General features: G+C 40.9%; 1 protein-coding gene across 1 annotated transcript in view; it reads right to left on the bottom strand.

Moving 5' to 3' along the window:
- Nucleotides 1-488: 488 nt before the first annotated feature.
- Nucleotides 489-11830, bottom strand: part of LOC124596639 (juvenile hormone acid O-methyltransferase-like) — a 39595-nt gene continuing 28253 nt past the window's right edge. Inside the window, exons 5-6 of the mRNA XM_047135867.1 lie at nt 6352-6499; nt 489-737 (exon numbers count right to left, since the gene is read on the bottom strand). Of these exons, the coding sequence (XP_046991823.1) occupies nt 553-737; nt 6352-6499 (333 nt within the window). The 3' untranslated portion in view covers nt 489-552. The remainder of the gene's footprint in view (nt 738-6351; nt 6500-11830) is intronic.

The following is an 11830-nucleotide window of genomic DNA, read 5'->3' as shown; positions in this document are numbered from 1 at the left end:
TGTGAAAAGGTACATAACTACTTTCTTCTCATGAACAACGCCGTTTTCTTGATAAACACTGAGAGAACGAAGCAACTATGGAGGAAAATTCATTTAACGCACTTGATAGAAAATATATACTGTTGTAATCAAATACTGACATAAATACATACATACAAAAGTTAACTGTATAAATGTAGCGTTGTAATTAGCAATACATCCGATACAAATACGCATATCTATTATGACAAAGACAATGGCACACTGCCTTCATTAGGACATCCCCCACTTCACTAAGCCAGTATTCTAGCATAGTTCCCATATTCAAGTACAAAGCAAAGATATCCAGTAGGGTAAAGGTACTGCAAATGCAGTGTCAATGCAGCTCCTAAAAGCGTTTTACAATACCTGTCCAGAAGAACAATACTTCATTACCACATTTACGTCTGACTTCGTTTTATTATACGTAGATTTTTTTTTGCAGCTTAATGGAAAGAGAACTTCTGATTCATAACATAAAAATGACATTAAATATCGTTAATCACAGCTGCGAAGTGTGTGGATGGCTCTGTATTATAGTTTCCTGCCTACGGCAGCCACTGTCGTACAGTGCATGCAGAACTTCGTCTCCCCCGTGGGCTCAGTGTAGTTTGTTAAGCCTCCAAGTTTCTCCATATGATGCATCCAGTCGTCCATAAAGTCATCCTGATGGTCTTCTGGTATGCGATTCAGAAACGCATTTACTGATTTTAGGGCAGCTGAAACAGTAAGAGGTGAAATTTGTTAGTACAAATCAGAAATGCCTGTGGTGGAGCAAACACATGGTATCATCGCTCGTAACGCAGGCATCATTTGATGGTAGGCAATTAAAGCCTCGTAGCTCTGTTTTCTTAAATTTAACAAGAGAAGCAAAAACTGTTATTTAAAAAAATATATAATGGTCGAAGCAGACGAAATGAATTAAAATTTGTGCTACACGTGCAACTATATGCCAGAAGCCTACTTATTGACAGATCAGAGAAATCCATGCACTTCTAAATATCTCTCTGTAAAGGAATACTGGTAACTGGAATCATGAGGTTTTCAGAGACATATCGAGTTACAAGGTTTTGAGTGCCTACCGACGCATTAGTATTTTAGAAACAAAGGTATCGAAACTTTTTTCAGTAGGTGAACCGTTTGTGTAGACCTTGAAAGTTGGATGCATAGTTTCAGTATTCACCCTGGATGGAAGTTCTCTTTCTCATGGGCGTCTCTAGAAATCTCTCCAACAGGATGCAAGCCTCCGTCCCACCTTTATTACTTTGAATAATTTAAGTGTTCACTCAAATTTTGTGGCAGTCAGAAAAGTGGAAGGGGCTCGTTACATCAGATATTCAGGCGGCTATTAAATTGAACTATGTGACTAAACCAACCTCCGCTCGTCATTCTATACGTATGGAAAACTATTTTTAATGATCGCTCTGAAGCGAGTACTCAGATCAACCACGGTTTAGTTTACCACTTACAGAAATTTTAAAGTCCCTCAGTAGTCTCTTTCAATCCTACATCACCTGACCTTAACAGTCACGTAAGTCAGTTTCTTTCAGCTAGTTCACAGTACGAATCTTTTGCTATTTCGTTGTTGTTGTTGTGGTCTTCAGTACAGAGACTGGTTTGATGTAGCTCTCCGTGCTACCCTATCCTGTGCAAGATTCTTCATCTCCAAGTATCTACTACAACAAACATCCTTCTGAATCTGCTTAGTGTATTCATCTCTTGGTCTCCCTCTACGATTTTTACGCTCCACGCTGCCCTCTACTACTAAATTGGTGATCCCTTGATGCCTCAGAATATGTCCTACCAATTGATCCTTTCTTCTAGTCAAGTTGAGCCACAAATTCCTCTTCTCCCCAATTCTATTCAGTATCTCCTCATTAGTTACGTGATCTATCCATCTAATCTTAAGCAGTCTTCTGTAGCACCACATTTCGAAAGCCTCTATTCTCTTCTTGTCTAAACTATTTATCGTCCATGTTTCAGTCACGGAAATCACTACACTCGATACAAACTCCTTCAGAAAAGACTTCCTGACACTTAAATCTATACTCGATGTTAACAAATTTCTCTTCTTCCGAAACGCTTTCCTTGCCATTGCCAGACTACACTTTATATCCTCCCTACTTCGACCATCATCAGTTATTTTGCTCCCCAAACAGCAAAATTCATGTACCACTTTAAGTGTCTCATTTCCTAATCTAATTCCCTCAGTTCACATGATTTAATTCGATTATTATCCACATTTTGCTTTTGTTGACGTTCATGTTATGTCCTCCTTTGAAGACACTGTCCATTCTGTTCAACTGCTCTTCCTTTGCTGTCTCTGACAGAATTACAATGTCATCGACAAACCCCGAAGTTTTTATTTCTTCTCCATGTATTTCAATTTCTACTCCAAATTTTTCTTTTGTTTCCTTTACTGCTTGCTCAATATACAGATTGAAGAACACCTAGGATAAGCTACAACTCTGTCTCACTCCCTTCCCAACCACTGCTTCCCTTTCATGCCCCTCAACTCTCATAACTGCCATCTGGTTTCGGTACAAACTGTAAATAGCCTCTCACTCGCTGTATTTTACCCCTGCCACCTTTAGAATTTGAAAGAGAGTATTCCAATCAACATTGTCAAAAGCTTTCTCTAAGTCTACAAATGCTAGAAACGTACGTTTGCCTTTCCTTAATCTATCTTCTAAGATAAGTCGTAGGGTCAGTATTTCCTCACGTGTTCCAACATTTCTACGGAATCAAAATTGATCTTCCGCAAGGTCGGCTTCTACCAGTTTTTCCATCCGTCTGTAAAGAATTCATGCCAGTATTTTGTAGCCGTGACTTATTAAACCGATAGTTCGGTAATTTTCACACCTGTCAACACCTGCTTTCGTTGGGATTGGAATTCTTATATTCTTGAAGTCTGAGGATATTTCGCCTGCCTCATACATCTTTTTCATCAGATGGTAGAGTTTTGTCAGGGCTGGCTCTCCCAAGGCTATCAGTAATTCTAATGGAATGTTGTCTACTCCAGGGGCCTTATTTCGATTCACGTCTTTCAGTGCTCTGTCAAACTCGTCACGCAGTATTCTCTCCCATTTCATCTTCATCTACGTTTTCTTCTGCAACAGGCCTACTAAAGATACTGCTTATAACACACTTGTTCCCCCTATTCTGGAGTTCTGCTGTGAAGTGTGGGACCCGCATCAGATGGGACTCACGGATGACATCGAAAAAGTACAAAGAAGGGCAGCTCGTTTTGTATTATCGCGAAGTAGGAGAAATAGTGTCACAGACATGATAAGTGAATTGGAGTGGCAATCATTAAAACAAAGGCGTTTTTCGTTGGGACGGGATCTTCTCATGAAATTTCAATCATCAGTTTTCTCCTGCTATTGCGAAAACATTCTGTTGGCACCCACCTGCATAGGGATAAATGATCATCACGACAAAATAAGAGGAATCAGGGTTCGCACAGAAAAATTTAAGTGCTCGTTTTTCCCGCGCGCCGTTGGAGATCGGAACGGTAGAGATGGTTCAGTGAACCCCCTGCCAGGCACTTTATTGTGAATAGCAGAGTAATCACGTATATGTACCCTTAGTAATATGTGTCTCTACATCCTTACATGTGTCCTCTAGCCGTCCCTGTTTAGCCATTTTGCACTTCCTGTCGATCTCATTTTTGAGCCGTTTGTATTCCTTTTGCCTGCTTCATTTACTGCATTTTTATATTTTCTCCTTTCATCAATTAAATTCAATACCTCCTCTATTACCCAAGGATTTCCAATAGCCCTTGTCTTTTTACCTACTTGATCCTCTGCTGCCATTCAGTAATATCACCTAAAAGTGTTCGAGATACTTCCGATATTCCACTTTGACACGTGGCTGCCTAGGAAACTAGTTTGGCACATGCTACTAATAACTGCTCTACACGCTACACTTTTTGATGTTCACACTGTTTAAAACTCACGATTCTACACACTTTTGTTTTACAAAACTACTTCCCACCAATTTTCCGTAAGAAAACATGTTACAGATTCTTCTCCTTATCACTTTCTAACTCATATTGCAATATTAAACTTTAGTTCGCAACAGCCCGACTGTCACCTTTGGCCCCTTAGCCGTAGACTGAGTCGCTCTAACGTCTCGAAAGCGCGCGCAAAATCTGCTTGGGATTCCCCGACCGCTGGAGCGTGACTGTCTTCCAGAACCTTCTAGAATGCCAGGATGTCGCAGCCACCGAAAATGAGATTGTGTATCGATCTTTGGTAAGAGTGTCTATAATGGTGCTGATACAAGGAGACACGATTCTGAAATTTCCGTTTTTGATGTAACTGAATTGGTAGATTTCAAGATCTACTGTGGCCCCACGTGAACTTGAGTCAAATCCTATTGTATACCAAACGATTGATACCCACTCAACATATTTTGGAAGGTGAATAACTTTGTATCTAAAAGGTACGCATATTTCATTAGTAGACCTATGTACAAAGGACAATTTATACACTGTTAATATGAAAACTGACATCACTTTACTTGAATTAATGATCAATGACGCGTATTCATTTAGCTAGGAAATAAAGTTCACTATGTCCACTGAGTGGCGACAGGTTGCTTTCCCGATTAATCAAATTTCAAATTCCATCGGCGTAAAACGTCTGAAAGCAGGCACCCTGAAACAATCGGCAGAAGGATCCAGACAGGACGTGGAAGTATTATCGTCTGGGGAGCGTTTCTTTGGCATTCACTGGGTGATCTCCCATTCTGGAAGGCACAGTGAATCAACACGAGTGTGCTTCTACCCTTGGGGACCATGTGAATCCCTATAAGAAGTTTGTTTTTTCGGCACAATAGCGTTTACTATCAGGACAATGCAACGTGTCACATAGCTCGCCGTTTACGTGCGTGTTTCGCTTTCCTCTGTCCACCAAATCCAATTGAGAATCTATGGGACCACCTAGATTCGACTGTTGGCGCCATGGATGCTCAGCCGAGAAACCCAGCGAAGCTGACCACGGCACTGGAGTCAGTATGGCTCCACATTTCGGTCGGTACTCTAACAACCCTACCACAACAAAGGTCAAAAATTAATTATGATTGTAGTGTTGCTCACGCTGCTAAATATTGCATTTTCGGGCAACAACAAAGTTATATTATGTGGCATGTGTCATAAGAGCACAGTTAATAAAGTCATTTCTTGAAATAATGGATAAACTAGGCACTCATCTTTTCGTGTTTCCCACGCTGGTCTCATTGTGAACTCATGGTTCAATCGTCGAAAATCTAGGTAGTGATGATTCCAAGCCCGGATGCAAAGAGGCCTAGGTGTTATTCTGCGATATTCAAAAGTTTTATAGATGTGTTTCATAAACCATTCTTGAAGATTAAACTTTTGCAAGTTAGGACAATGGTGACGTGAAAAAGTAATCAGCACTCCGAATTTGAGTTACACTTCTTTTTTATTACTTTTGTTGCAATATCACGTAACTCGTTCCAAAACATCACTTCACAATATAAAACATACTTGAAAATATCTTCCTCACTGTTAAAGTTCACATTTCATAAACTGACTACAATTTGCGTCTTTTTAACATGATGACCACAGCTTGACTCTCTAATAACCACTTACGTGCCCAAAAATCAGAGTTACAAGTACGTCAAAGATCATAGTGACAAAAGAAAGAATACACATAAGAATAATATCATTGCAATACATACATATCGATGTATCGAAGTACCTCTACATTAATGAAATCAAATCTAAATGTTGTCACAGAAATATGTTAAGTATTTTATAGAAACACAGTAGAATATTGCTGGTACCGAGAGGTTGAGGTGAGGTGCCGTAATGGTTACGCAATTCAAGTACCATTACAGTAGCTTCCAGAACCAGACTCTCTTCCTAAGGAACTTGTGGCACTGTCTCCAGTGGCCACAGGTTTAGTTCACTATCGTAACACATCACATGTATACTGTCATATTTTGTAAACAAAAAAAAGAAAAAACAAATCGTAACATTACATATACACACATGCCATACTAACAAATTTAAATCCATCTTAGAAACGCGTCCGCACTAGAGAAGGTGATTACTCAGGCTTTTGACAGGTGGTTATTTTAACGTGACTAAGCAGGGTACTGTACTCCAGTAAGGACATTACTCTAATTAGTAACTGGAGTCAGACACAAGTGTTACTTTTTACGAAGACTATTCGAGATGATTTACGATAAAGTGAGGACGTAAATCTAGGTGTGGAGCAATGCTAACATGGAGATAGAAGAGGACTATTCTAAGGAAGTTAAATTCGCGAATTAGGTGGCTGGTGAAACACAGAATGACCTTACCTCTGTGCTGCGCTTCGGATGGGAACACGAACGTCTGCGGACTCATGTCGCAGCGCACGACGTGGAAGCCCTCGCTCTGCAGCAGCTGACGGAACTCGCTGGCTGGGTCCTCACTGCGATGATAGGGTGACACAAACGTCTCCACGTCCTGCTGGAAGCAGCAGATTAATTCACTTCTTTGATTCAAAACTAGAAGTGTATTTCCTAAAGACATCTTCTTCGTTCTATAAGGGCATTAGAAAAACAGACAATGGTCTTTCTTTTACATATTAAAGATAGTGATTAACTGAAACAACAAGTTTACCGTTCCCAGTCACTGTTTATTTATCTCCACGGCGCGTTTCAAAGGTTTAAACCTCCATCATCAGGTGGATTTACATTTGTTAGTGTGACATGTATGTGTGTGTGTGTGTGTGTGTGTGTGTGTGTGTGTGTGTGTGTGTGTTGTGTTACGATTTTTCGGAGGAACTTGTGGCACTGTCTCCAGTGGCCACAGGTTTAGTTCACTATCGTAACACATCACATGTATACTGTCATATTTTGTAAACAAAAAAAAGAAAAAACAAATCGTAACATTACATATACACACATGCCATACTAACAAATTTAAATCCATCTTAGAAACGCGTCGTGGAGATAAATAAATAAACAGTTACTGGTAACAGTAAACTTGTTTCATTTAATGTCAATGTCCGCCACCGTAGCTGAGTACACAGCGAGATGGCTTGTCATGCTGAGAGGCCCGGGTTCGATTCACGGATGGGTTGGAGATTCTCTTCGCTCCGGGACTCGGAGTTTGTGTCGTCTTCATCATCCTCATTTCATCCTCATAGACGCGCAAGTCGCCGAAGTGGCGCCACATCAAAAGACTTGCACAAGGCGACCAGGTCTATCCGCCGGGAGGCGCTCGCCACACGACATTTCTTTCTATTTAATGTCAATAACAATCACGGTAATGCCTGACCTAAAATGTTTACTTATAAAGATAGTGACTCAAGATTGTAGTTGACTCTGGATATAGGTTGGTTGGTTGGTTTGCGGTAGGAGACCAGACAGCGTGGTCATCGGTCTCATCGGATTAGGGAAGGATTGGGAAGGAAGTCGGCCGTGCCCTTTCAGAGGAACCATCCCGGCATTTGCCTGGAGTGATTTAGGGAAATCACGGAAAACCTAAATCAGGATGGCCGGACGCGGGATTGAACCGTCGTCCTCCCGAATGCGAGTCCAGTGTCTAATCACTGCGCCACCTCGCTCGGTGCCAACGGTTTTGGCGACAAGTTTTGAGTATGTGCGCTGTGTATAACTACATTTTTGAGTTAATAAAATCGTTACCGTTACTTTACTTTACACTAGTGACCGGGTTTCATTTGAATGTCCCTTATACTTACCAGTATCATTAAACCACCAAATTGTCCGAAGAAGCTAGTTCATACACACATTATTTCAGTACAGAACTGAAATGTTTAAACCGCGGTCAGTAGCGGTCTGAAAAGGTTATTACGGCGTTGCTGGGTACGTTATGTAGAGAAATAATTGTTAACAAAAAGTTCGATACATTGCACCTTTTCTGAGTTAATAGGCATTGAATTTAGTCCACCAGACCATTGGACGCGCAAATTCAAGCAACCTGCCAGATATGGTGTCGCCAAATGTGTTCTTCGTTTGGTTTCCTGAAACCGAACAAGAGAGCGATACAAAAAGTGGACATGGGACGGTAGTAAGGATTGAACCGGAGCCAAAGGCTGAGCCGTCTCGTGCGTTATCATCTGCACTACCATAACTACCGACACTAATTGGATATGGTGTGCCGCCTGAATCTGCTCACGCAGCGGCGTGATTGGCTAACTTCAACGCCAGTTAACTCTGAAGCGGCACAACACACCGATTTTTTTCCTCAGTAGTTATTTCTCAGTAAACCTACCCTACAGGGTTTGCAGATTGCTTCTGACCGCCTTGCATAAATAATAAATGAAAACTAGTTTCATTCAAAGGAACAGGTGGATATTTAGTGATTTACAAACAGCTACTAAATACTAAAAATTGCCTACAATATTTTCTAGAAAGCCATATATCTAATAATTACTGTAGTTCCAATGTAGTATTAATTCCAAAAAATAAATGTGAAAACAATATCTGACACTAGGTTCACACTTCCTGGCCGCCTCAAACATAGAATTTAACTGGACGAAGTATAAGTCTACCGCAATGTTAATGCAATTGGTTTTAGCCTATATCGCTACATATTTACGATGCGGTAGTCACTAAAACTTAGATTTCTTCATCAGTAAAAACTTAATATATTGTCACAGTATAGTGAAACTTACTTGAGGACTAACTATTAGAAACTATTTCTGTTGGCTGTATTAATAATTAACTATCATAAAACTGATCTACTGTAGTTAGACCTAAATAGGCAATAATGGTACGCAATAAAAATTGCAGGAAGGCACTGTTTCCGAATAAGTCACTACTGCCTCAGGAATATTAAGCAGTTACTTCATTTATGTTTACACGAGTTCACTGATGACTTTCTTGGAATAACGGTTACGTACACCCTGTTTGAAAAAGGGGCGTACCGACAAAGAAAATTTTCTCACTGCATTAATAATAAACATTTTAAGTGACAAAATCTTCGAGTCGTATGTAACCAAACAGTTTACTGAAATGCCTATGATTTCTTCACTTTTTATTAGAAATTGCATGTACTCAAAATTTATTGTTTTCTACGAGTAGTTGTACTTTCCTATGTAGCACGCGTATCTGCGTCATCGTGTTTTATACGTTTCTGTCTGGCATATAGATAGCTAACACATCCACTATGTGATCAAAAGCATCCGGACACCTGGATGAAAAACAGATTCGTGCCGCCCTCCATCGGTAATGCTGGAATTCAATATGGTGTTGGCCCATCCTTAGTCTTGATGACAGCTTCCACTCTCGCGGGCATACGTTCAATCAGGTGTTGGAAGATTTCTTGGGGAATGGCAGCCCATTCTTCACGGAGTGCTGCACTGAAGAGAGTTATCGATGTCGGTCGGTGAGGCCTGGCACGAAGTCGGCGTTACAAAACATCCCAAAGGTGTTCAGTAGGATTCAGGTCTGGATTCTCTGCTGGCCAGTCCATTACAGGGATGTTATTATCGTGTAGCCACTCCGCCACAGGCCGTGCATAATAAACAGGTGCTCGATCGTGTTGAAAGGTGCAATCGCCATTCCCGAATTGCTCTTCAACAGCAGGGAAGCAGGAAGGTGCTTAAAACATCAATTTAGGCCTCTGCTGTGATTGTGTCACGCAAAACAACAAGGGGTGCAAGCATCCTCCATGAAAATCACGATCACATCATAACACCACCACCTCCTAATTTTACTGTTGGCGCTACACACGCTGGCAGAGGACGATTATCGGCATTCGCCATACCCACACCCCACCATCGGATCGCGATTCGTCACTCCACACAACGTTTTTCCACTGTTCAATGATCCAATGTTTACGATCCTTACACCAAGCGAGCCGTCGTTTGGCATTTACCGGCATGATGTGTGGCTTATGAGCAGCCACTCGACCATGAAATCCAAGTTTTCTCACCTCCCGCATGTCATAGTACTTGCAGTGGATCCTGATGTAGTTTGGAATTCCTGTGTGATGGTCTGGATAGATGTCTGCCTATTACACATTACGACCCTCTTCAACTGTCAGCGGTCTCTGTTTGTCAACAGACGAGATCGACCTGTATGCTTTTGTGGTGTACGTGTCTCTTCACGTTTCCACTTCACTATCACATCGGAAACAGTGGACCTAGGGATGTTTAGGAGTGTGGAAATCTTGAGTACAGACTATAAAACAAGCGACACCCAATCACCTGAACACGTTCGAAGTCCGTGAGTTCCGGAAACGCCCCATTCTGCTCTCTCAAGATATCTAATGACTACTGAGGTCGCTGATATGGAGTATCCGGCAGTAGGTGGAAGCGCAATGCACGTAGTATGAAAAATGTATTTTTTTGGGGGCGTTCGGATATTTTTGATCACATAGAGAAAAGTCGCGGTCATTCTAATGATCTCGATACATTATTCTGTCTGGAATTTGTTCGAGAAAATTCGCTAATATTCTACTGTTTTCTCGTACAGAAAACCTTCGACAGGTAGCGTTATAAATACGCACTATTCGCCGGACAGACTTAATGGCTTAGCTCTGCTGAACACTCACCCTGGCATTGATTATCCTATTGGCGATGTAATTAACCAATTAGCCAGGAAGAATAGGCGCATGGAATTCATCATTTAAGGAATAGAACCACAACTGCAACTTTTTTGTATCATAAGATGGCACTCTTTTGTATATGTGTACAATCAGTTTAAATAAAACTTTCTTAAACTTTGCATGTGACTATTATTTTTTATTACGATAAAAGTAAAGGTAGCTCAAGGCATCTTTAGCGCCCCCTCCTTGAAGTTTTTCTGTAACCACCACTGGTGACAGCTCGTTAAAGTTATTTGCACGAGAATACCGAACCTTAATATGAAAGCGTGACAAAGGGGTAAAGTCACCATAGAAATTAATTTGGTCCTCCATCATGGTTGCATAAGTCATAAACGACCTTAATGACCTTCAAAAAATAAATTATTGCTTGATTTTCCTAAATAAATATTTAATTTAATTTAGGTTCATTAGGCCTCCTCCTCCATTAGCCTAATTTGATTATGTGTTGTTAACCCTGTACTGACCTAAGCCGAAGTCCTGTTCTTCCTGCCATCGTACTTCACTAACTCCAGCTATATCTAACTTCAGCCTTTTCTCGTTTTAAATTCTCTAACCTACCTATTCGATTGAGGCATCTGACATTCCACGCTCTGACCCGTTGACTGCCAGTTTTGCTTTTCCTGATGACAACATTTTTACAGGTAGTCCCAGCTCTGAGATCCGGATGGAAAACCATTTTATCCAAGAGGATATCGTAATCATCCAATAGAGCTGCATGCCCTCGGGAAACATAATTGCAGTATCTTTCCGCTTTTTTCAGCTGTTTGTAACACCAACACAGCAAGGCTATGTTGGTTAATGTTACAAAGCCAAATCATCCAGACTGTTGCTCCTGCAACTAATGAAAATGCCTATGCCCCTTATATTGTTGCATCTATTATATGTGCGAGTATATCTCTATGGTTGAGGCACACAACCCATCCCACCATTGCTAAGTCCATGGTTCGTAGAGGTTTGTAACTGTATCAAGCTTTTTTTTTCGCAGGACACAATTTTTAGCAGTATCCTGCAAATCGATTAGGCGATGCAAGACAAAAAGAGCGAAAAATTTCGTTCAGAAACGTGGCTCAAAGAAAATAATTGCTTCTCTTGAGTCTTCATACTTACAATAGTCTCTCAGCCAAATGATGTCCCCATCATTTGACTGAATAAATTTTCCGTAGTTAATAGTTGTGCTTTGGACTGAGCAAGAGAGGATATCTGGCCAATGCTCTGATC

This window comes from Schistocerca americana, chromosome 2 (assembly GCF_021461395.2).
Source record: "Schistocerca americana isolate TAMUIC-IGC-003095 chromosome 2, iqSchAmer2.1, whole genome shotgun sequence".
Classification (NCBI taxonomy): domain Eukaryota; kingdom Metazoa; phylum Arthropoda; class Insecta; order Orthoptera; family Acrididae; genus Schistocerca; species Schistocerca americana.
This window is presented reverse-complemented; position numbering and strand designations above follow the sequence as displayed.